Source organism: Equus quagga, chromosome 16, assembly GCF_021613505.1.
Source record: "Equus quagga isolate Etosha38 chromosome 16, UCLA_HA_Equagga_1.0, whole genome shotgun sequence".
Classification (NCBI taxonomy): Eukaryota; Metazoa; Chordata; class Mammalia; order Perissodactyla; family Equidae; genus Equus; species Equus quagga.
In genome coordinates this window covers 41,040,635-41,067,599 of record NC_060282.1, presented here as the reverse complement: position 1 = coordinate 41,067,599, position 26,965 = coordinate 41,040,635, and the positions used below count along the sequence as shown (strand labels likewise).

The following is a 26,965-nucleotide window of genomic DNA, read 5'->3' as shown; positions in this document are numbered from 1 at the left end:
TATGCATTTGTAAATTTAATATGTTGTCAAATTGCCCTCTGTAAAAGTGGTTTAAATATATACTACCACCAGCAGTATGTGAGAGTGCCTTTTTATCTGTTTCTTCATATCCTCACCAGCTTAGTCATTGTATTTTTACCTTTGTCCATAAGGCAGATGCAGAATGATCTCTCAGTGTTAACTTGTCCACTTCTTACCACTAGCAAGGTTGAGCATCTTTTCACTTGCCTGAGAAACATTGGATTTCTCATTCTGTGAACTGTCTCTTCATATCCTTTGCCCGTTTTTCTATTTGATTTTCTTTGTCCATTTGTTGTTCTTTCTAATTGACTCTGGTAGGGGAGAGGCAGTACTTTGTATATTAGGGAAAGTAACCCTTTGCCTTGATATGAGCTGCAAATATTTTTTCCGGGTTTATCACTTTTCCTTTGATTTTGTTACTGACTTCTTTGCTTTGCAGATATATCATTCTTTTCCTTTATGACTTCTGGGTTTTGTGTCATACTTTAGAAAGGTCTTCCCCACTCTGAGATTGTTCTGTTATATTCTTGGTTTTCTCCCATCATTTCTTTTAGAGTTTTTTCTTTTAACTTTTAATTCTTTGAATCATCCAGGATATATTTTGGTATAGAGTACGAGTTATGGTATCAGCCTTCTTTTCCCAGGCAACAGTCATTCATTTCGGCCTTTGCTTTTATTTTGTAACTTAGAAATTATGTGCCATGTCAAATTCTGTTACACCATCACTGTGCACCTAATGTGAGTCCAATTGATTTAGGATGGCAGATAATCTTTCCCCCAGCTTGGCATGGGGAAAGATCATCATCTTCAGAGGGTAGCAGACCTGGTTTTGAATGCTGACTCTGCAACTTCACGCCAGTGCAACTTTGGGCAAGTTACATAACCTTTCTGAGCCTTTGTTACCTCGTTTGTAAAATGTGGTTGATAATACCCCATTTTGCAAATGCGTTGTGACAAATAAAGATAATGTTTATAAATTGCCTGTTCAGTGCCTGGCACACAGTAGCTGCTTGATAAACAGGGGTATTATTATTGTCATCATCATTACCCATATCAATAGTGTGATGTTGGCCTGAGTGAGGACATTATGTGCCACCCCTCTCTTGTGTAGCCACTCTTCAGCAGAAGCTGGTGTTCCTTGAAATTGGATATGGGGCTTCCCTGCCTAAGCCAAGGGCATCGCAAGTTTCCTGGTAATGATCAGGCTGGTGTTTTTAGGGCTGTGTTCATAACTTCTGGGCAGATGGTAAATTACTAGGCTGTCCATTAAAATAAGATTGCACTGGGGCTGGCCCCGTGGCCGAGTGGTTAAGTTCGCGCACTCTGCTGCAGGCGGCCCAGTGTTTTGTTGGTTCGAATCCTGGGCGAGGACATGGCACTGTTCATCAAACCACGCTGAGGCAGCGTCCCACATGCCACAACTAGAATGACCCACAATGAAGAATATACAACTATGTACTGGGGGGCCTTGGAGAGAAAAAGGAAAAAAAAATCAAATAAAAAAAATAGTAAGATTGCTCTTTGCTATATGAGGAAGTCTGTCTGATTCTATAGTTTGGTTTTGTAATCAGATCTATGAAGTTAACAGTCAAGCATTATTTGTCCAGCCTTAGTGTTAATGCTATTTGTCCATGTGATGATCTAAGAAACATTTAAGATCTATGTGATCTCTTATTTCAGAACCTTATGTTCAATCCTGTCATAAGTCTGGAAATTATTTAAATAGGTGCAGAAACTTAGCAGCCTCAACAGAAGTTGATATCTGAAGTAACTTCTCTTTTTAAACCAACACCCCAGGACCTAGTCCTTAACTAGGTAATTCGTTATTGCTTCCTTCTCCACCTCGTCATGTGTTCTGATACTCTAGATTTTTTTTTCTATGCAGACTTGGTTTCCTTCTAAGATTTTTTTGACCTCTTTCTTTTCCTTCTGCAGTGTTTAATCTTAATTTAATATTTGTCTTTTGAAAGCTCTGTCAATGCAGTCCTTCCCCAGATAAACTGAACTTTTTAAAGTCACTTTTAAATGTATTGCTAATAGTCACATGATCTCTAAAATATCTCCTTCCATTCTGTTCCATCTCTTATTTTTTGTCTGCTCATCCTACATCTTTTTAAACTGAAACACTACACTTCTCTCTCCCAAGCTTCTCAATAATTATCAATAATTCAGAAAAATCTTACTGTCTTATATTCTGTTTTCCCTCTTTCATTTGCTTTTCTTGAGCCCCAAATATGTTTCTAGACTCTTCTTCTTCTTTTTTTGTTTTTGTTAACTGTGAAAACCTAATTCTTCTCCACCATCAATGTTAAGAAAATTTCCATTTGGGAAATTTTACTTGGTTTTACGCAATAAATTTTCTCCCTAATGAATAGGGAGTCCACAGATCAATAATCAATAATCAGTCCACAGATATCTACTGAGTGCCTACTACGTGCCAGGCTCTGAGTGAATAATTCCCTGCCTTCAGGAGTTTACTTTCTGTGGGGAAGACAGACAACATATAAACCAATAAATGGAATTATTTTGGTTACTGAGGAGATAAATAGAGTAATACATTAGAAATGAGCAGACACGAGAGGGAGGAAGCTCATCTGCTTTGTTCATAGTTCTTTTGCTTTTGGTCTGATTTTAAATCTTGTTGATTTCAAATTGTTTGGATAGATACCCAATAGTGGGATAGCTGAGTCATATAGTATTTCTATTTTTAGTTTTTTGAGGAATCTCCATATTGTTTTCCATAGTGGCTGCACCAGTTTGCATTCCCACCAGCAGTGTGTGAGGGTTTCCTTCTGTCCACACCCTCTCCAACATTTGTTATTTTTAGTCTTAGTGATTATAGCCATTTTAACAGGCGTAAGGTGGTATCTTGGTGTAGTTTTGATTTGCATTTCCCTGATGATTAGTGATGTTGAACATCTTTTCGTGTGTTTATTGGCCATCTGTATATCTTCTTTGGAAAAATGTCTGTTCATGTCCTCTGCCCATTTTTTGATCTGATTGTTTTTTTATTGTTCAGTTGTGTGAATTCCTTATATATTATGGAGATTAACCTCTTGTCAGATGTATGATTTGCAAATACTGTCTCCCAATTGGTGGGTTGTCTGTCTGTTTTGATTCTAGTTTCTTTTGCCTTGCAGAAGCTCTTTAGTCTGTGAAGTCCCACTTGTTTATTTTTTCTTTTGTTTCCCTTGTCTGAGAAAACATGGTATTCGAAAAGATCCTTTTCAGTTCGATGTCAACGAGTATACTACCTATATTATCTTCCAGGAGTTTTATGTTTTCAGGACTTATCTTCAAGTCTTTGATCCATTTTATTTTTGTGTATGACGTGAGATAATGGTCTACCTTCATTCACTGCACATGGTTGTCCAGTTTTCCCAACACTATTTCTTAAAGAGACTATCTTTTCTCCGTTGTATGTTCTTAGCATCTTTGTCAAAGATTAGCTGTCCCTAGATGTACTGTTTTATTGCTGGGCTTTCAGTTCTGTTCCATTGATCTGTGTGCCTGTTTTTATACCAGTACCATGCTGTTTTGATTACTATGGTTTTGTAGTACATTTTGAAGTCAGGGATTGTAATGCCTCCAACTTTGTTCTTTTTTCTCAGGATTGCCTTAGCAATTCGGGGTCTTTGGTTGCCCCGTATGAATTTTAGGATTCTTTCTTCTATTTCCATGAAGAATGTCATTGGGATTCTGATTGGGATTGCATTGAATCTATGGATTGCTTTGGGTAGTATGGACATATTAACTATGTTTATTCTTCCAATCCATATGCATGGAATCTCTTTCCATCTCTTTATGTCATTATCAATTTCTTTCAGTAATGTCTTATAGTTTTCATTGTATAAGTCCTTCACCTCCTGGGTTAAATTTATTCCTCGGTACTTTATTCTTTTACTTGTGATTGTAAATGGAATTGTATTCTTGAGTTCTCTTTCTGTAGGTTCGTTATTGGAGTATAGAAAAGCAACTGATTTTTGTAAGTTGATTTTGTACACTGCAACTTTACTGTTGTTGTTAATTATTTCTATTAGTTTTCCGATGGATTCTTTGGGGTTTTCTGTATATAAGATTGTGTCGTCTGCAAACAGCATTGATTTTTGTTTTAACATTTTTTACTGATGCTTTCTTATTACCCATCATTTGTCCCTTAGATAGCCAACTGCAGACTTTTAAGAATTGATTATATAATCTCATTGTATGTAATCTCATTATATTACACCCTTCTTCTTTATAATCTCATGCTTTCTTTCTGATTCTTGAAAAATTTCTTTTGCCACAGTATATATCATGAAGGTCATCTTTAGTTATTCTTAAAACTGGGAGGCATTTCTCCAAAATAAGCCTTACCCTTTGACATCCTGGGTAATTTTTTTAAAAAGAACCTTGGTTCTCAAATGCTTGTCTGAGTAAAATGTGTCTTGGTGTATAAGGTTGCCAATTGTCTTTCTTCTAAGAACTGGATTTTATATGAGAAAGTATTATTTTAGGAAATGATAGTGAATAGTAAGTAGTGTGTGTAATGACTTTGCTCAGCAAAATAAAGTTAGCAGTCCCCCAGTTTTTAGAACATGGAACTCTTACTCCTTCTAGGTTGACTACTTAGATCTGAAAATACATCAAATACTCAATGTTCTTTTTCTGTTTGCAGGGATGACTCTGTCCCAGAAGACAACATCTGGAGGGGTATCCTCTCTGTTATTTTCTTCTTTCTTATCATCAGTGTATTAGCTTTCCCCAATGGTAAGTGATATAATGCTTTATCACATTTCTCCGGTGCATTGTGCCCTTTGGTATTTTTGAGATGCGTGTCATCTAGAAGGTAAAACTAGAAGGTAGAATAAGAAAGGAATTTGCATTTTGTGTGGGGGTTAGGGGTACAGGCCCTGGAAGCACATGGCCCATTCTGTCACGTCCTGGCTCAGTGGCCTGGGGAGGCCCACTCACCTCTGCACGAGTGCTTCTGTTTCTCCATATAAAATGTAGAGAACAGGTAGGTACTGTTGTAAGGGTTAACTGAATAAATACATGTTAAATTCTCTGAATAGTAGCTGACAAATCTAAGCTCTCAAGAAATGTCAGCTGCTGTTCTTGTTGTTGCTATTTTTGTTATTATCAGCTGAGTCATAAAATACAATTATTGCTCAGTTACTCCTTTTTGCTAAGGACAGGGTCAATGCTGTCATGAGTATTACTCAATAATTTGTTGTCTGAGGTGATCTTTTATCACCGTAAACTTTGCTGATTATGTATTTGGGATATGAGTTTTCATTATCAGGTAAAAAAGACCAGTATTGCCGTGAGTTTACCTCCCATTGTAATTATAGAGTGAGGTAAAACCTTTGTTTGGAAAACTGGTTTGGTATTCTGCCATACTTAAGATTCATCCCTTTCCTCTAAATTGTCCCTTACAAGTTGCTTTCTTTTTTCTTATTCCCCTTAAGTACCTTCTCCCTAGAATATTCTCTACTTGTTCTCTGTAACCATTTCTAAATACTCACTTTTTGTATCCTATTTCTTTTATACTTAAGATATTTTGAAATTGTTTCAGTCTTATTATGCTCCATGCGCCCAGCTCAGGTTTTAAATATCATGCTTTAAGATGTATTTTTCTCTGTCCTCTCATCTATTCACTAAATGTAATCTGTAAGATAAAAAGCTCATTATGAATGTTATTGATTGCTACCTGAAAATGTACCATGGTAATAGGATACTAATACCTATTCCAGTGTATGTGTATTGGAGATGGGGGGGGTCCCCCACTAACAAGCAACTCTCAGACAGCAACTCAATTCTGACACTATCTACCTGGAGATAGCATCAGATCCCACAGGTTAAGGGCTCAGTCCCACAAGACTGCCCTCCACTTCAGATGCCAATCGCAAGTCCAGGTTGTTACCTCTACTTCTGACCAAATGACTGTAAATCAGGGGTTCCCATAAGCCCCACCTTGGGTTTAATTAATTTTCTAAAGCAGCTCACAGGACTCAGGAACCAGCTTACTCACTAGATTACCGTACTGGTTTATTACAAGGGATATTAATCAACAGCCAGATGAAGAGATGCATAGGGCAAAGTATGTGGGAAGGGATGAGATGCTTCCTTGTCCTCTCGAGGCACCCCACTCTTCTGGCACCTGCATGTGTTCCCCAACCCAGAAGCTCTCCGAAATCTGTCCCTTTGGGTATTTATGATGGAGACTTCATTACATAGGCATGATTGATTAAATTATTGGCCACTGGGGATTGAATTCAATCTCCAGCCCCTCTCTCCTCCCAGGACGTCTGGGAATGGGACTCAATGCTCCAAGATCCAATCAGTGGTTCTCTCCACTGGCAGCTAGCCTCCGTGCAAGCTTAGGTGCCTTCCAAAGGTCACATCATTAACATAACAAAAGATACCTTTATCACTCATCACTTAGGAAAGTCCAGGAGTTTTAGGAGCTCTGTGCTAGAAACAGGGATGAAGACCAAATGTATATTTCTTATTATAAATCACAATATCACACATGGCAAGGCCTTCAGGCTTTCCAGGATGGTGGCAGTGGAATTTTGTTCTGTATTTTTGTTTATCTTATGTAGTGCTGTATGTTTTTGCTGGTAGCATAATAGTCCAGCCAGTAAAACTCTGACTCCTTCAGGAAATGAATTGTTCTAGATAACCAAGTTATTGAGGAGCTGAGTTTAACTCTCCAATCACTCAAGCTTTTAGATGAAATTTTTTCTTTTAGTGAAAACCTTTCAAGATAGGAAAATCCACTGTCTTAGTGCAGGCTGTGGTAACAGATTATCTGAGACTGGGTGGCTTAAACAACAGAAGATTTGTACTGAGGTAAAATTCCTCTCCGGCTGTGAACCTGTGCAACCAAAGGAGTTATGTGCTTTGAAAATACAATAGTGGGACGGGCACAGGATTCCCATTCCAAAGGGAAAAATAGGAGAGAAGGAAGGAGTGATGGGATTCAAGTCCAAAACCTAGGAGGGTAAACTCTATGGGATCTTAAGGCTCAAGAATAATCCTCTTTGGCGTAATGCTCTGTCTTCCAGACCCACTGGGGCGGTGGTCTGCCGCCACAGCCCTGCCTGGCACGGCTACCCCTTTGTGGCTCCGCTGGGCATCGGTGTTGCCCTTTGAAACCGAGATGGAGGCAGCCCTCCCTCACCCTCCCGCCATGGCCCCTGCACTCTGGGCCTATGGTGGAAGTGGTAGCCTGGATGATCCCTGAATTGCCTTTAGGGATCTTTTTCCCCTGTCTTAAAGAAGAGCAAATGTTCACAACCAAGTAGCTCTATGGTCCGGTCCTGTAGGGTCTAAGAAATCCAACAGTCTTCACGTTAGAGTTTAGTATTTCAACATATGAATTTTAAGGGGATACAAACATTCAGTCCATAACACTGGCATACCTTATACAGATAGGACAAACATAGTTTGGCCTTTCCATGATAACTGAGAGTTCTGCTAATGTGCAATTATTGGGGTATGAAGACAAGATGTACATTATATGGGTAGGTCATGGAATGAAGGGGTATTGACCCTGCTATGGAATTCACTTTCTAGGAAAGGTCCGCATGTCAAACAGCTTTTTGGCTATTTCCAACTTTCTTTTCCCTTCCACCTCCAACACACAGAATCTCAGAATTTTAGGTTTAGAGGAGAGCTTGGACATTATGCAGCCCATCCTCTCTTTCAAGGGTGCCATGTTGTAGTACGGGCTAAGTGGCCACTTGCAGCATCAAGCATTGAACACACACTGGAACCACCAGAGACTGTGGGTGGTCCTCCTGAGCTCTGAAATCTGGCCTTTTCATATAAAGGTGGCGTAAGAATACAGCCCAAAGCAAGGAGATGGTGAGCTCCAAAGCTGCAAGGGAAGGTGAGTAGGTGACTGTTCAGATGGCGGTGACTGCACCCTCCCCTCAGCCATTCTGCCTTCTGTATCTGTGAAGGGCTGCCGCTTACCTCCCTGTCATCAGTTGGTGCCGTGGCCATTAGAGATCTGCGCCCTCTATTTCTATTTCTTTCTTATCTTATCTATCCCATTCTACGTTGTTTTTTTGGTCTGTTTATTTGTTTTGAGGTTTTTTTTTTTTTTTTTATCACAGCAGAGTATGTGCTCAGGAAACATTAATCCAAAGGTATCAAGTCTGTTGTTTAAGTCCTCAGTTTTCCTTGGCTGTATCTTAATTTGTTGCTTAGTTCTCAAAGGTTAACTCTTCACGGCTTTGTAGGTTTCTTCCTTGCTTTTTTGTTTTTTAATTTGCTATTTTTGAGTCCAGAGCCGTTTTGGCAGCCTGAGGATTCTCAAAGATTAGTCTCTCAAGAGCCGTGATTTTACAGCCATCCTTTCAATGAAGGTTTAGCAGGAGCCAGGTTTTGAGGCTTCACTAACAGATGTTTCTCTTAGGGTACCCAAGGCCCTGAAGGTTGGGGGATTAAATTTATTGTATGTAACATTTTGTGTGATTTCTGCTGGTTTTTCCTCCGTTCTCTAATGATGTCCTCTAATCTTCAGAGTCCACTTAACCCGCTCAGCCTCTCATTCTGGGACTGTGCTGTTGTTTTCCTTTTGGAAAGATAAAAGTTAAGTTTTCTTCATGCTTTTCTGATCCGGGCTGTGTGGACTTTGTGATGCATACAAAGGGGGAAGGATCTGGAGGGCTCCTCAAGTAGAGTCTGCTTGGTTTACAGCTGAGGAAGCTGAGCCCCTGGTCATCATTCATCCACCAGAGGTCATCCGGCTCCCTGATGTCAGCCTGTGGTAGAGCCCCGGCTCCTGGGTGCTGCTCTGGTCATTTCTCACATTAGGTCCACTGTGAGGTGTTTTATCTCTGTCTTCCCATGAGTTTCTGTCTCCTTCTTCTTCTCTTCCTCTCTCTCAGTCTCTGGCTTTTCTTTTTTCCAGGAGCACAGCCTTAGGGTCTTGGTTGGCCTGTACCCAGTGTGCTTTAGATCCTGTGGAAGGCGCGTGGTGGTTGTGCCCATGCTCCTCTGCTGCCCAAATGTCATCCATGACCAGCAGGAGGTAGCAGATTGATCTGAATTTTCCTACTTTCTCCTCTTTCTACTCTTTGCCTGCTTTATCCTTCCCCCACCATGTGTGTGTGTGTGTTCACACACAAACACCGCTCATCTGTAGGCAGAACTTACCAAAAACAAGGCTTCAGATAGATATAGACAAGGACAATGGCTTCGGTAGTCTATGTCAGAAGGATTAAGATGTTAGGGAAGTGAGTCCTTGGAGGGATTATCTTGAAGCCACGTATAGAGAGCAAATACATTGTGTCTACCTTGTTTTCTAAAGGTCCATTTATTTACATTTTACATAAGATTAGTGAAACTACAAGTTGGCCACATTAAAGAATGTTATTATCGAATATTTTAAAATTAAGAGTGTCCTTGGGAGATGCTATAGAGATGATGGGGGAGCTGGCAGAGCCACTGGGAAAGGGTGCTCCTGAGCTGTGTGTCTGTCCCCTCCCAGAGCCAGCATTTAGACTTAAGGCCTTTCCAGGAGCCACAATGCTGGGTGGCCGCTTCTCTGAGTGCATATGCATGCCTCTTCTTGCTCCAGTCCTGTCACCTTATTTTCTATTCTCCCCACCCTTGGCACATATTGTCAAATTAAGTAATGAAAATGAATGGGAGAAACAGAGCCCAAAATTTGTCTTCTCCTTGAAAGGCAGTTTTGGGGCACTGCCTTCAGTGGATGGCATTCCCAGAATGGTTCTATTTTGGCAACTTCAAATGCATTTATCCTTGCCCTAGTAAAGACTGCCCTGCGTGTTTGAGTAGCAGCCTAAACTTGACTGCATCCGTCTGTCTCGTGTGTGTGTGAATTGACGTGTGCTGTCTGTGTGGTAGAAGTGGTCAAGTATGACAGAAGAGAGCCCTGTGGTTCTTTTTACAGAGTCTAAATAACAAAGAAAGCCCTTGACTTTCTCCATAGGGTTTTATACCAGTCAGGATGCTTTTGGCCACAAGTAATAGGAAATCCATTTTAAAATAGCTTAAAGAATAAGGAAAATGTTTACTTTCTTGTGTTACAAGAAGTTCTGAGATAAATTGGTTCCAGGTTTGGCTAATTCAGCAGCTTAGAGACATGTGAAGACCCAATTTCTTTACCTTTTTCTGCTCCACCAGTTTCACATGTTGGTCCTGGCCTATGCTTCACCACCCTAATGATCTTGAGGCAGCTTACTACAGCACCAGACGTATGGTCATAGACAATGTCTAGCAGAAGAAAAAATCATTTCTTCCTGTCTATCTTTTTAAGAGTCAAGAAGCATTTTCTGGAAACCCTCCAGCACATTTGCCCTCGGTTCTCTTTGTCTAGATTAGGCCACGTGTCTTTTCTCCAACCAAACCTGAGGACAGGATTTACAGTGCTCAGAGGAGTAGGCACAGTAGATCTTAATAGATCTTCATTGACTGCAAGAATAAAAGAAGAATAAAAGAAGAATTACCTCCATTGGCTTAGGATTTACCCCTGAGTTATACGGGAGAGGTTGTGGGACACTCAAGCAAAATTTCATTTGACAATAAATGGGTTGAGTAACAGGATGAAGTTCTAGAGTTCTTCCTGAGTCCTATAAACAGACATGGAGGGAGAGACTGTGAGGTGAGGCTGGGGAAGGAAAGGGTCTGATAACCGCTTCACTCTTCTTCTCTCTTGCCATCTTCTCCTCTTCTACTGTCTTTTGATTCCCTTAAAAAAGTTTTTTTTGGTTATTTTATTGAGATCCTAATGGTTTATAACACCATGAAATTTCTGGCGTATGTCATTATTTATCAGTTTGTATATAGACTGCATCATGCTCACGACTAATAGTCTAATTTTTATCTGTCACCATATATATATGCCCCCTACCCCTTTTGCCCACCCCCAGCCCCTTCTCTTCTCATAACCACTGATCTGTTCTCTTTATCCACGTGTTTGTTTATCTTCCACATGTGAGTGAAATCATAGTGTTTGTCTTTCTCTGTCTGGCTTATTTCACTTAACATAATATCCTCAAGGTCCATCCATGTTGTTGCAAAGGGGACAATTTTGTCTTTTTATGCCTGAGTAGTATTCCATTGTGTGTGTGTATATATATATGTATACACCACATCTTCTTTGTCCACTCCTCAGTTGATGGGTAGTTGGGTTGCTTCCACATCATGGCTATTATGAATAATGCTGCAATGAACATAGGGGTGCATAGGTCTCTTTGAATTGTTGATTTCAAGTTCTTTGGATAAATACCCACTAGTGGGATGGCTGGGTCATATGGTATTTCTGTTTTTAATTTTTTGAGAAATTTCCACTGTTTTCCATAGTGGCTGTACCAGTTTGCATTCCCACCAGCAGTGTATGAGGGTTCCCTTTTCTCCACATCCTCTCCAACATTTGTTGCTTTTTGTCTTGGTAATTATAGCCATTCTAACAGGTATAAGGTGATCTCATTGTAGTTTTGATTTGCATTTCCCTAGTGAATAGTGATGTTGAACATCTTTTCATGTGCCTGTTGGCCATCTTTATATCTTCTTTGGAAAAATGTCTGTTCGTATCCTCTGCCCATTTTTTGATCAGGTTGTTTGTTTTTTTATTGTTTAGTTATATAAGTTCTTTATGTATTTTGGAGATTAACCCCTTGTCAGATATATGATTTGCAAATATTTTCTCCCAGTTGGTGGGTTATCTTTTTATTTTGTTCCTGGTTTCCTTTGCCTTGCAGAGGCTATTTAGTCTGATTCAGTCCCATTTGTTTGTTTATATATTTATTTTGCTGAGGAAGATTAGCCCTGCACTAACATCTGTGCCAATCTTCCTCTACTTTATATGTGGGTCACTGCCACAGCGTGGCTGACGAGTTGTGTAGGTGCATGCCCAGGGTCCAAACCCATGAACCCAGGCCACCAAAGCAGAGCATGTCTAACTTAACCACTATGCCATGCATGGGGCTGGCCCCCTATTTGTTTACTTTTTCTTTTGTTTGTCATGCCTGTATAGACATGGTATTCGAAAAGATGCTGCTAAGACCAAAGGGTGTGCTGTGTATATTCTAGGAGAAAAAGAAAATTTTTTAAATACTACCTCCATCTCATTATAGCAACTCACACTCAAGTATAAGTGTAATTTTATCTCTACAACTGTATCACTGGAGTGACATTTAGAAACCTATTTGAGTCTCCAGTTGGTTGTGAGATTTCTTTCAACAGGTGACCTTCTGGTGTGCTTTGCTGGCTTCTGAGGGCTTCCTTGAACTATTCCTCCCCCTTCCAGCCCACCCTGCCCAAACTTCCTAAGCCTTAGCTCTGCCCCCAGTGCCTGGCCCACAGTGGCCTCACAATAAGTATATGTTGAATTAAGCAATGAATCTGCCAGGAAAAAAGCTCACAGAATTAGCCCTCTCTTTTCCGTTACTTATTTGTTAGAGAAACACCGTTTAGCACTTCTTTAAGGCATTTTGAGGGGAGCATACTATATTTCTTGATTTTCCTGATTTTATCCTTCTATTTGTCCTTCGCCTTCATTTGACTTCTCAGAGCTAAGATAGTGCTAACCACATATCCTTGAGGTTTGAAGGTGATCTAGAAAATTCATTGTCTTCTAAATTTAAAAAAAAGTTCTTGTGTCCCCCTGTTCTTTGTCCCCTGCTCCATTACTTTTTCTTGTAAAAAAAATAGTCTTTTTTTAGGTTTCAAACTTGCTTAGAGATAATTTTATTCAATTTTTCTAGGTTTTTCCTAGAGACATTTAAGCTTTAAGATAGTAGTAATCAGAGGCTGGCCTGGTGGCACAGTGGTTAAGTTTACATGTTCCACTGTGGCGGCCTGGGGTTCGCTGATTTGGATCCTGGATGTGGACCGTAGAGGAAGATGGGCACAGACATTAGCTCAGGGCTAGTCTTCCTCCACAAAAAGAGGAGGATTGGTAATGGATGTTAGCTCAGGGCTAATCTTCCTCAAAAAAAAGAAAACCAAACAAAAAAGTAAAGAATAGTAATCACATTCCTTAGAGTTTTGTCAATTTATACCTCAATGGGAAGCTGAAAAAAAAATAATCAAGCAAAGAAGCAGACTAAGGGCCTGCGGACACAAATATAGCTTCTAGTTTTTGTTAAAAGAATTATGCCTCCCTAAGGTTTGGTCCCTTAGACTTAGTTTTTCTTAGGTATAACAGTTGCTGGCAAGTCAAGCAATAATCTTGCTTTCTAATTTCTGAGGTAATTTTTTAAATGCTAGCTCTTCTCATGATGAAGATGTTTGGTTTCTATTTCTTGAAATTAAACCTGCTCTTAATAGCTGATTGAAAATGATGTATTCCAGATGTAGGGATGGATAAGGAAGATAAAACATGTAGTTTTTGAATGTGCCTTGTAAGAAAACTACAATGCAAAACACAAGCAGCACTGTTTCTCCATCAGCACTCCACAAAGCCATCCCCGTTCCTCCTGCATGATCACAGAGAAGAGGAGCTGAACTGGAGAGCCAGACCCTTCCAGGCAGCTGCCATCAGATAAGAAATAAAGTATACGTAAGAAACACACCACGAGATGGGGCACTCCTAGTAATCTCCTGACCATGGCAGTAGTCAGAAAAAGGAGGAATCCTCCCTTTACAAGAACCCTGGGAAAATGGTTTGTTGGGAAGTAAGATCTGTGAGGAAGGTGTTGAGATAAAGTCAGTGTTCATGGGAGGACTGACATGTCTAGGTGGATGACAGACAAACATGTCTGGGCACGTGACAGCTGTGCAAAGCATGGCTTCCAAAAAGGTAACTTGATTGGAGTAGCCAGGTATGGGTAATCTAGTGAGCATGAATATCAAGGTTTATAGTATAGTGATGCGCCACAGAATGATGTTTCCGTCAATGATGGACCACATATATGACGGTGATCCCATGAGATTAGTACCATATAGCTTAGGTGTGTAGTAGGCTATGCCATCTAGGTTTGTGTAAGTACACTCTGTGATGTTCACACAGCCACGAAATCACCTAATGATACGTCTCTCAGAATGTATCTCCGTTGACACGACTATGGAAAAACACCAGCATCATCCTCAATTTTTTAAGGAGTATAATAATACTTTTAGCAATATTTCTGTCTTTGAAGGTAAAGATGGTACTCTTAGTGAGTAATGCTACTAGATTGCACTTCTTAAAATACTACATTAAAACGTTCAGAGTTTCTACTCAGAAGGAAGTTGGCAGATTTCATGGCTGAAAGAAAGCCTGGATTGGGTTTTGAAGTTAGCTACTGAAAGAGTTACCTTCCATTCCAGGGCATTAACTCACCGTTTATAAGCCAAAGACACCAGTGGTTCCCACCTACTGGGTTCAGGGCAGAGTACCTCGGTACTCCTCTTTCTCTTCTGAAACCCACCACATCAGATTTTCTAATAAGCCTTTCTCAGATTTGATGCATTTCTATTTGCAAAGCTGAAAGGATATTTTTAAAAATTATATTTTTAGGGGGCTGGCCCCATGGCCTAGTGGTTAAGTTCAGTGCCTTCCACTTTGGCAGCCTGGGTTCAGATCCCAAGCCTGGACCTATACCACTCATCAGCAGCCATGCTGTGGCTGCAACCCACATACAAAATAGAGGCAGATTGGCACAGATGTGAGTTCAGGGTGAAATCTTGCTCAGCAAAAAAAAAAAAAAATTTGTATTTTTTCAGAAACATTGTGATGTGATATTATAATGTGTAAGTGGGAAATCTGGAGAAAAGAGAAATATTCATTAGGGATAAGCCAAGCTAAGGCTTTAAGAAAACAAACAGCATTGCAATAAGATGAAGGTTCTCTTTCCGGGCTCTGGAACAGCATGTGCCTGTCTCAGGGAATCACAGGGCGAGAGAGAGAAATAGCCTTGGGCTGAGGCAGTTATATATTAGGTTATGTATTAGGTTAGGGGAGCTGGAAGGCCCAGCAACCCCATATTTCTCAGTCACTCTATCCTATTGTTTACTGTGGAATACACTGCTTAGGGTTAGATAAGAAGAGGGGGAGTTCTGTTTTCAGAGGGCTTCTGTTGAAGAATTCAGAGGTTGAAGACAACTCCGGAGGCCATTGTATGGGTTGCATCAGTACCCTGCCCTTCTGCTTTGCCTGACCTTGCTTATCAAGTCCATATTGCACCAACTGGAAACACCACTCGCCAGCTCACTTCTCTCCCCTGCCCTGAGGCAGTCCTGGCTCAAACCCTCAACTCCCCCACCACTCTCTCCTCCAGAGCTGGCCCAAGCCTGACAGAGTTGACAGGCAAGTACATATGTTTTCTCAGACTGGAGGTGGAGTCTGTGAGCTGTGGGACGCTAGGCAGGTTCCTTAGGCCTCCCTGTCCTTATCTGTAAATTGGGAATGATGGTAGCGCCCACATCACTCAGCCGTCAGAGCGGAGAGCTAACGTGTGGGGTGTCTCCTCCCGCAGCGTGGTAGACAGTAAGTGCTCTGGAAAGTACTGCTGACTATTATAAGGTATAATTATGATTGTTCTTGAGAATAACGTTATTTATATGATTTTAAGTGTTGATTGGGCATGGAATTCTGTTGCCAGCCATATAATAGGTCATAAAATTTTAGAGTTGGACCTTATAAGAGGAAACCGTAGAGAAAGCTTGGGTTCCCAGTTATGTCTGGAAGATTAATTTGATAGTATGGATGAAGTAATATTTGCAAGTCATACAGCCATCGTAATACAGAGGACATTCACTCATGGTGACAAGTTAAGAGATCAACCAAAAATCAGTGAAGAAGAGCATTTAGAAGAGCAAAGTTACTTAAAAGATGACAATTTTAAAAGATGACATTTAGCTTCAAAAGCTAGCCAACGACTTTGGAAGAAAGTTAACTGCATTGTCATCTGGAAGGGGATTCTTGTTTGTGTTTCACTGTGCTTTTCTGAGAAAGAAACAGCTGATTAAAAAGAACGCAGATACTCCTCACTGTCTGAGCCATCACTATTGGAACTCAGAAATCGAACAGCTTTGTATAACTTTAGATCAATCCCACGTGCTCTGAGTTCTCGTTACTTGCCCTCCAAAACTCAGACACAAAATTAATTTGGATAAAACAGAGTCTTTCATGAAACTAATTTACATTCTGAACTCTCACCATCTAAACTCAGAAACTGGATAGTTTTGGATAATGGAGGATACTTGTAACTGATCTTCCTAATATGAACTTGATCTATCAAAAGAAAGCAGTTAAAATATGTTTTAATATAATCTTTTTAAGAAGAGATGGATTTTAGAATGAGTTCCAGAATAAAAATTATAGTGCAATATTCATTTCAGACAGGATTACCGGTTACAAGCAATAGAAGCTAACTCTGCTGATTAAAAAACCTGTTACAGGATATTGACTGACTTGAGGAATTGTGGGAGGCCTAGGAAACCAGGCCCAGGCTAAGCTTCTAGGATGTGGCATGTCACCCAGAACTGTCCAATGAGAAAATCCCAGTGAACGTTGGCTATAGTCTGTCCCACTGTCACATGCAGCAAACTCTCATGTAACTACTGCTGCCACGATCACCAGTGCCGTCTTCACTGGTCTGAGGAATGGCACTTCCTCACTCCTGTCCCTGCTAGCCGGAGAGATTGAGAGTGGAGAGCTCTGCATACTTACCTCTGCTGTTGCCAGCTCCTGAGGTCAAGTCTGGCATGGGTGCTGTTGAAGGATCGAGCCCTAGCTGTAAGGAAGACTGAGCAGCAAGCTCTGGCATCTTCCCTGGAGATATGGGATTCATAATGCTGGAAATTCTCCAAGTTTAGGAAGGCTGTTCCAAAGGAGGGCAGTGCCCATGTAGGTCTGGTGCCCACTAGAGCAGTGTTCAATATTTGCATGTTGCCACTCTTCAGTTGGTGGTAATTCAATTTAGTGGATCAAGGCCTAGCTTGTTTGCTTTCTTCTTCTTCTTCTTTTTTTTTTTTTTTTTTTTTTTTTTTTTCTGGCCAGGAAGATTGACCCTGAGCTAACATCTGTGCTGGTCTTCCTCGATTTTGTATGTAGGATGCTGCCACAGCATGACTTGATGAGAGGTGTTTATGTCCACACCCAGGATCTGAACCCACAAACCCCGGGCTACTGAAGCTGAGTGCACAAACTTAACTACTACACCACTGGGCCAGCCCCTACTTTTTTTTTTTTTTAACAAAATGGAAATTATTGGTGTATCATTTGTAGTAAGTTTCATCCTGTGAAACTTTAGTTTTCACTGCCTGGAATCTGCATCTGTGTATCTGAACTGGGTTGCTGTGTAAAAGGTATTTTGTTACCATAGTTCATGATCAGAAGCCACTGCACTAGCCGGTTCCAGTGCTCCAAGGGTTTGTTTTCAGTCTCACTCCCTACCTCACTTGTTTTCAAAGCACGGTATTTTGCTCTTCTCTTTCACTGTCAGAGTCAGTCTCTCTCTTGCTCTCGCTCTCTCTTGCTCTCTCTGGAGCTCCCGGATAGCTGGGAGACTTCACTTGTCAATATGTATTACATACACTTTAAGGCTGGCCTGGTCATGTACTCACTGTGGTAACATTGTTTCCATGGGAAATTATGGTCTGAATTCTAAAGACAAAACTTTAGAAAAAAAACAAAACCTCTGTTGTAGAGATTGGTGCTGTTACAATTGTGGTGATCGTTGCTACAATGTGGATAAAACATTTCAACCTAGACTTTGACCACAAAGTATTTATGTAGGAAAAAAATTTAACAGGTGAGAGGTGTTTTGTTTTTTTTATTGTTTGTCTTTATGGAGATCCGCAGTACTTTCTTTAGTTTTAGTCTTGTTTGAAACCAGTGTTCTAACCTTATAATGTTATCTATCTGCAGGTCCGTTTACTCGACCTCATCCAGCCTTATGGCGAATGGTTTTTGGTGAGTTAACCGTTAGTAGATTTAAAAATATGTTCTACTTTAAAACATCCTTTTCTGTATATCATTATAGCAGTTTTACTTGTCACTCTACAGTAAAACTTTATAGCTTTTTACTTTTTGGTATTCCTAATATAAATTTTTTGTTAAAATTCTTTGCCACCAAAAAAGTACTGGTGATAACTTAAATTCTCATACTTGTGAACTGTTTCAACTCCACTTACCTCCTTCTTAAGCTGTTGTCCCTTAATGTACACAGGATTTGACATAAGGGAATGTGGCTTGTTTTTCTTTATGCGTCTTGCTATTGCTCTTAGCTAGTGCAGCAAAGGTGGGGGAGGGAGGCCAGGCAAAGGAAAGGCTACATGGTCCCGAGCCAGAAGAAGCTTGGTGTGTTCCAGGCCAGTGTGGCTGCAGTGTGGCAGGCCCTGGGGAGTAACAAGAGAGGTCAGAGTTGGACACAGACAGAACCCTGCAGGGCTGTGGGCCAGTAAGAAACGTGGAGTGAAGGGCAGTGGGAAGTCACAGGAGGATTTTTTTGCAGAGAAGTGGCATGATTCCTTTACACATTTAAAAAGATAATCCTGGTTGCATCATACTTACATCACATGGACTCAATTCTGCTGCTTGAAGTTGTGTTATTTTCAGCTAGTTGGCTACATCTGAGTTTTTCCTATTTCAAATGGTCCGTTACAGGTAATGAGCAGTCTTGTTTCCTACCTGAGATCTTTTTGGGATCCTGGAGCCCTTTGATAATCTGATGAGAACTATAGACCCTTTCCCAGTACACATGCACACTCACATGTATGCATGCTTGTACACGCACAATTCTCCATATTATATCTGTGGCTTCACAGACCATGAAGCCCAACTACGAACTCCAGTTTAAGAACGCCTGCTCCACAGACACTTTTTTTCTGTCTTAATTCTTTTGAAAAAATGAAAACGAAAAGGTGTAGTGGGGGAATTTGAAGTGAAAATTTGTGAAAATAGCTGCATAAGTGCAAACTTGAGGAGGTTCTCATACCTGTGTGCCTAAAACCGAGTGCTCCCCGGACCCTGGGCTGCTTGGCCAGGTTGGCCATGCTACCATCCTGCTCCCCCGGGGCTCCCTGAGGAGCGGGAGCGGCCTGCTGGAAGGCCTGTGCTGTGGACGCTCTGGGGACTTCATTCCAGCCGTGGATGTTCTCACTGGAGCGGCTTGTGCGAGATTAGTGCTGAGCCAAGTTTGGATGGGGTGCTGTGGTCCAAGGTCGTTTGTATCACAGTGTCTAGATGACCTACATAAACATTTTAATTCTAGCAGGTTCCATAGAAAGAGAAGTCACAAAGCCACTGGTGGTTAGTTCTAAAACACTATCAGATCTTTCTAAAATGTATTTACATGCTTTTGCCTTCTTAAAGTAGATTATTAACTTTCTTTTTTAAATGACATGAGGTGATTATTAGGATACCAATTATGATATGATGTGACAAAACGTAATGCCTGCAAGGGCTAACTTGGGAGGAAGACACAGGTAAGTGGCCCTGGGTCACCTCTCGCACCTCATACCTGTCGCTGCTGAAATTGCCCCAGACTGACTGTCCACCCCTGGCCTTGCCCGCCTCCTTCCACTCTCCATACAGTGGCCAGAGTCAGCTTCCTGAAATGTTACCTAGATCACCTCATTTCTCCTTTTAAAACTCGTCAAATGCTCTTCATTTCACTTAAGATAAAATCTGAAATCTTTACTATGGCTCCCAAGCCCTGACTGTCACTTCAATGCCACCTCTCTCCCTTCCCCTTTCTACCAGCACCCCAGCCACATGCCAGGTCCAATACATTTCTCTTTCCAGGGACCTACCTGTACGCCTTTTCTGTGCCTGAGTGTTGCATCCACCCCTCCACTCCTACCCACCCACCCTTTGTCTGCCAGTCCTTCAGCACTCAGCTTAAGCATTATTTTATCAGAGAGTATTACTGACCTCTCTCAATCTGAGTTAGGACTGTGCATCAGATGCCCCCATCAAGGGAAACACCAGATTGCAATGGGGCCTCGACAGGCTGTGTTACAATATCAGTGTCTGCTTTGGGCCATGAGCAATTGAGTCGAATGTGTGCTGTGCGTCTGACACCCAGATCTCTCCTAAACGTGAGAATACTTTTCTCTCCCTCAGGACTCAGTGTGCTGTACTTCCTGTTCCTGGTATTCCTCCTCTTCCTGAACTTCGAGCAGGTTAAGTCCTTAATGTACTGGCTAGATCCAAATCTGCGATATGCCACAAGGGAAGCAGATGTCATGGTACGTACTTGCCAGTGGCGTTTTGGAGAAATTTGTGGACTTTTAGGTGTAGCAGGCAGTTGACTTCACATTCTAAATTGTCCCTTCTCTGTATTTCCCATGTAGATATCTAAAAGCCAGGTCTCTGGGCAGGTTGGTGAGGTATATGTCTTCCATGAATGATACTGTCCAGGGAAGTAAAATTCTCTCTTGGAGCAAAGGGGATGATAGGAAGAATGTGAGCATTGTTATCAGACAGCCTTGGGCATAAATTCTGCCTCTGTCACTTGTTAGCTGTGGGACCGTGGGCAACATACTTGTTAGCCTGTTCCCTGCTTTGTAAAGTAAAATAATAATACTTATTTTGGGGAGTTTATTGTGAACTAAACACAATGACGTTATTTACGAGGCACACACCAAGTCCTCAGTGATGGCAGCTGTTCCTGCTTGTCAGTGTCACCTTCAGCACCTCTGCTCCCCAACTCCAGTCCTGACGCCATGATCCTTCCCGCCTGCTTGCCATGAAGGGGCCAATTGTAGTGATTAGGCCATTTCTTTCATTATTTTTATTAAACCACAAAAAATAATTTTATTCTTGGCTAAAACTACCCTGTGCTTTCTTTTAGTGAAGAAACTATTTTATACTGTAATGCTGTTCCTTTTTCTTTTCTTTTTTAAATGTCTAACGTTTGGTACAACGTTTGATTGAAGAAAGACCTAGTGATTCTCAGAAAAGGAGAACAGGCGTCTGGATGATGGATAGGCCCTTGCTTAGCCAACAAGAAACAACATAAAGGAACTGAATCAAAGGCCCGAGAAGTGGTCATTCTACCCTAGTGGAGATTGGTCCGACCTGCTGGGAATGGTGTTTCCAGATTTTATCTGTAACTTTTATACAGAACACACTAAAGGCAAAAATAAGAATACCAAAAATTATTTAAAAGTCTCAGGGAGAAAAGTGAGTTTTGGGATTTCCTGCTCCAAGAAAGAGAATGGTATGAGGTGACTTACACCTTCTAATGATGACAATAATGATGATGGTTGTGGGGAGGATGCTGGCAGTTAGTGACTGTGGGTTGTCTGTCTGCCAGGCACTGTGCTGGGCGCTTTGTGTATAGTCTGTGTACGCCTCACACGTGCGTGCTAGGTGTTAATATCCCCATTTTTACCAAAGGAGAAAGAGAAGCCTAAAATGCATAGGTGTGTCACTCAAAACACAAGCTGGTAAGGTCCCTCTGACTCCAAAACCTCTGCTTTTCCTTTGGACTATGCCTCAGGTATAGAGTTATAATAACAATACGTGCTTTGATACTCACAGGAGCCTTATGAGGAAGAGATTGGGAGAAAGATATCCCAGATAGGATATTTTCCCCCACAAGTTTGGGGAGTTTTTAAGCAAGATTTGTCATATTATGAAGTAAACTGACTTGCAGGCGGCTTTGCTGGTGTGTCTCGATCCTCTTCTCACAGCCAGAGGGAGGGGGTTGAATCTAACAATGCTTTTGACATCTAGCTTCATTAGGAATTTGACATCATGAGGACATCCAAATGTCACAGTTACGGCCCCCAAAGAGCTGCAACTGGCTTTTAAAATCTAGTTTTCAAGTAATGGCTAGTTGTTTCTTGCCATGCAAAGCACAGCCTAGGGCTTTTTCAGCTTCTAGAGTTCCAGCTGGTACTAGCACAGCCTCAGTCTTCTCCATCTCTATCCCCCATCACTTTGGACTTCCTTAAAGTAATCTTTCACAATTCTAGACCTGTTCATTGATGGCTCTAGAGAGATTCCTTCCTTTTGATAGAGTTTGTGGTAAGGAGAAGTACCTTCATGGAAGTCTGTAGTTCACTGGTTCCCAAGGTCATCTGCACTCCCCATTCCTCCTGTGCTGCCACCTGCTCCTGGTCTTCATAGGTTCTAGCCCATGCCCGGTGTCGTGCACTGAAATTCAGACTGCCTTTTCCCTTAGAATTAATATTATAAATTGATAGTGGGGGTCATTGAAGTCTTATTAGTGGCAGTTTTTTGTGTAACTGTCTGGAAAGTTTGCCACTTTTCTAAGTATTGATCCTAAGTATTGATTCTATTCAGAAGTGTATGTTCTAAGCTTCAGACAAGCTTTCAGAGCATATCCGATTTGTAAATTGGGTTGTCTGATGCAGTGGTCTTCTGTGTGGTAAATGCTTGCTAAGCTTTTCCCAAATGCTAGACGCCATGCTGGTGGTAGAGGGGAAAAAGGTAGGCATGCTCCCTGTCCCCTTAGAGTGTAGAGTCTGCAAGAAGACAAATGAAACAAATAATTGTTGGCTCTTTTTCTTGTACTAATGGCAACTTAAGCAATTTTTTAAATGTTATTGGCACATGCCGAATCTTGTTTCATTTTTATCCCCCATGTCTTGGATTATTTTGAAACAGTTCTCAGACATTATATCTAAAATATATGGACTTTTTTTTTTTACATAACCGCAATGTCATTATCAGTTGCTCAACAGTGAACAGTATGCAATCAGTATTCACATTTCCCCACTTGCCTCATAAAGGTATTTTATGGTTGATTTGTTCAAAATAGGATCCTGACAAGGTCCACACATTGCGTTTTCTGTAGCTCTTAAATATCTCTTAATTTGTAGTCTCTCTCTACCTTTTTTTACCTAGAAGTTTATTTGTCAAAGAAACCATATTGTTTATTCTATAGAGTTTCTCATGTCTGGATTTTGCAGCTTGCATTTGCAGGGTATCATTTAACATATCTCTCTGTGCCCCTGTATTTCCTGTAAACTGAGAGTTAGATGTAGAGGCTGGATTGGATTCCAGATCGAGTTCAGTTTCCATAGCAGGACTGCTTCATGGGAAGTGCTATGTGTCACACTAGGAGGAGTGTAGTGTCTGGTTGTCCCTTTTTATACCACTAAGTTTGATCATAGGGTCAGGAAGTCAGCATCAATTTTGAGACACACCATCAATTATAGGTTTGGCTTTTGGGAGGGGAAAAAGGAAACTTTATATTATAAATGCACCAAACATTGTAATATATTGAAATATGCATCCCAATTCTCGAAATACTGCAGTGTGAAAAAGACGTATCATAGAATCACAGAGCATAATGATTTCAGTGTGCAGTGTAATAAAGAAAAAGAATTGGGTGCTATTAGAACTTATAAAAGGGACCCAATCTAGCCCAGGAAGTCAGGCAGGGCTTCTGTGAAGAGCTGATGTTTAAGCTGACAACTAAAAGATGAATGGGAGTTAGCCAAGCAACGTGGGAGTAGGAGGTCAAGGCCATTACTCAGGAAGAAGGGCCGACCAGCCTGTGTGGAGGCTCCGACTCAGGGGAGCTGGATCAGGGAAGAGCTCCAGGAGAGCAGAAATGAAGAGGCAGAGGAGGACAGTTCCTGAGGCTGGGGAGACTTGGGTGAGGACTTTGGATGCTATTCTAAATGTAACCAAAGGCCGTGGAAGTTTTCTAAGCAGAGGAGTTGCATGATCTGTTTTGGTGTTTTAGTGGGTCAATGAATAATATCCCCATCTCTAGTCGAGTTTGGAAACAGAAAAAAAAGAGTGCAGAATATCAGTGATTTCCTCCTGGTAAAAACTCAGTGGAGCAGATGGCTTTAGACCTGGGCCATGTGGCCTTGCTGATACCATGCTCCCCCCGCAATTAATCAGGCGTGTGATCCGCTGTCCCATTGGATAATCAAAAGCTTCTTCTCACAAGGTCACAAGGCAGGCCTGACCCCACGAAAATTTCTGCAAGGTTGAGGGAACAGACAAGAACCTATGCTGTTCATAGGTAAATAATTTCCAAAGAGAGGACCCCATAGAGGTTGGAGTATGTATGTTCTTTCTTCTTGCAAGATCACCAGCTCCCCCAGGTAGGAGTGAGGGAGAGGGTGGGTGGGAGGCCTAAAGCATGTGGCGGTAAATATCCTTCCACACTGGGGAGGATGCCTTACCCAAGCACCTGCCCCCTCAACACATGCAGCCCTAAAATGATCTGCAAAATCATTTTGTTTGTAGAGGATCAATTACAGGAAACAAAAGTGACTACAGAGAGACCAGTTAAAAATCTTTGCAGTCTTAAGCTAGAGGTGGGTAGTCAGGTGCTTATTAGAGCATCGTCTGTACTTTTTTGTTTACCTGAAACATTTCATAATTTTAAAAAGCTATATTGCAGATGTCTAAGCAAGAAATAATAATGGCAGTGAGATGGAGAAAAGAAACACTTGGAGAGGTAAAATGAATAGAACTTGGTATTTTGTTAAGTGTTGGGCAAGCAAGGGAGAGGGTGGAGCCACCAAGATGAGCCCTCTGACAGGTTAGGAGGTAGGCAGAATTTGTCCTGACCTACCGCTTTACTCACGCACACAAACTCTCCTCACTTGGCCCCTTTCCATTTTCTGACTCCAGAATGTCCTCATTTAATGCCTCTTCTGCTTCCCAGGGTTGTGCTTGTGTGTGCGGCTCCCCAGCTGCATTAAACTGCAGTGTCCTCTGTGCCCCCCAGGGGGACATTTGGCTCTTTATGACTTTCAAAGTGCCTTTCCATATGTTAAAGCACAGAAATATTCTCACAGAGAGTGGAATGGCCTCCCGGGTTGTTTTTAACCTATGATTATTTTAATCATAGGTTGAAAGAAGGTTAAGAGAAGCCTTCTAAAGACAGAATTCACCCCCTTCTTAGCTAACCCTAAGCAGTGTGTTCCAGAGTAAACAAGAGAATGGAATGATTGAGAAATATGGGGTTGCCGGGACCTTGCAGCTCCCCTTAACGTCATACATAACTGCCTCAGCCCAAGGCTACTTCTCTCTCTCGCCCTGTGATTCCCTGAGACAGGCACATGCTGTTTCAGAGCCTGGAAAGAGAACCTTCATCTTATTGAATTTTTTTTTTTATGCCCTATCTTGTCTTATCTCTATTGAATTTTTTCCTCTTTTCTCTATTTCCCATTTATATATCATAATCTCGCATCACAATGTTTCTGAAAAAATACAGTTTTTAAAAATGTCCTTTCAGCTTTGCAAATTGAAATGGGTTGGATCTGAGAAAGGCTGAGGCAGTCTGACGTGGTGGGTTTCAACGGAGAAGGAGGAGCACCAGGTGCTCTTATGCTCCCTCAGAAAGTATCATGTCTAGAATTTGAAAATACTATATTTAATTCTTTCAGCTGGCTCATAATAGGTGGCTATTTTCCAAATCTTCCTTCTTCCTATCAGATTAATTTTGGGAAGAAAGAATGAAATGTAGATATTCCTGAGAAATGTTATATTGTCATATGATAACTACTTTCAGAATAAATACAGAAATATAAGGATGTCTATTTTAAATTATGTAAAAATATGTCACATTAAAAACAAAAGATTAGGTGGAACCCAAATCCTTAAAAGCTTTGGAATTTTTTAATATTTAAATTATGTAGTATTTGATACATTTTTGGATGGGAGATATTTCAGTTTTCTTCTTCTAATTTCTGAAATTGGATACTTCAGCTTTTCTTCTTTTCTAATGTAAGCATTTAAGGCTTTACATTTCCCTCTAAGTTCTGCTTAACTGCATCCCATCAGTTGTGATATATAATATTTTCATTATCATTTAGTACTGAATATATTTTAAAGTTCTATTAAAATTTCTTCTTTACTTCATTCTATTTAGAGAGGTGTGTTTTTAAATTTCCAAACCTATTGGGATTCTATTTATTCTTTATTTATTAGGATTCTGTTTATGCTTTTGTTATTGGCTTTAACACACTTGCCATAGGGTCAGATGACATAGGCTACGGGATACCACTTTCAGTTGTCTTAAGCCTTTGTAAAATTATTTTGCTTCCCATTTTAACCCGGCTTTTGCAATTCAGAGCACAGCAATTCTGATTTACAAACTCTAATACTTGTTCATTTTTCCCCAGGAATCTTCAGTTATTAAAACTTTTTTTTATTGGGCAGGATATGTATTAGTTGTCAAGGTCGTATGAGTTCTTTTCACTTATTGTCAGAATCCTGGAAGCAAGTTGATTTCTAGAGTATCACTAATTATTTCTCTTTTTATTTTAAACAGGAGTATGCTGTGAACTGCCATGTTATCACTTGGGAGAGGATTATCAGTCATTTTGATATATTTGCATTTGGACATTTCTGGGGCTGGGCCATGAAGGCTTTGTTGATCCGTAGTTATGGCCTCTGCTGGACAATCAGCATTACTTGGGAGCTAACTGAGGTAAGAAGGGGGTGTAAGCAGTGATTTAGATCTACAGTGTGGATAGTTTATATGTGGGAAGAAGATTGTCCATTAATAATCAAGTACTCCATTCTCCAGCCTCTTGCGGTACAGAACTGTTATTTAAACCATCCCCTAGGAATATTTACAAAGGTGTGAATATTGAAAAAAAAATTGCTTATTAACTTAAAGTGTGCCTCTATGTCACAAATCTTAAAGAGAAACAAATGAAATAAGGCTAAAGAATGAAGTTAAAATCCCAAGTGAGACAAATAACTGGTAATGAAGAGATCTGCTTAGAAGTAAATAGGTCGGTTTACCTACTAACTAGTTTCCAGTTTGAGACTAATAGGATTGTGGTGTTTAGGAATTACAAGGGCATCGAGGATATTTTGTAGCTGGAAAATGGGTTTCTAATATAGCTCTGACATCTCAGCTCTAGTGTTTCATTTAACGAATGAAAGAGAAATACTCTTGAAAAACTACTAGCAAAATGAAATTGGGAGAACTAATTCATTTATTATTCAATTATTATTTTATTCTTAGCTAATCATTCTCAGGGAACAAAATTTGGCCATGTGTACAGTGTATTTCTTCATTCCAATTATTATCCTGAC

The 26,965-nt window shown here is 40.7% G+C and overlaps 1 protein-coding gene across 1 annotated transcript in view; it reads left to right on the top strand.

Annotated features, from left to right (window-relative positions):
- Window positions 1–26,965, top strand: part of PTDSS1 (phosphatidylserine synthase 1) — a 66,113-nt gene that overhangs the window by 9,439 nt on the left and 29,709 nt on the right. Inside the window, exons 2-5 of the mRNA XM_046641876.1 lie at window positions 4,679–4,770; window positions 17,840–17,884; window positions 20,039–20,163; window positions 26,190–26,348. Coding sequence (XP_046497832.1) covers window positions 4,679–4,770; window positions 17,840–17,884; window positions 20,039–20,163; window positions 26,190–26,348 — 421 coding nt within the window. The remainder of the gene's footprint in view (window positions 1–4,678; window positions 4,771–17,839; window positions 17,885–20,038; window positions 20,164–26,189; window positions 26,349–26,965) is intronic.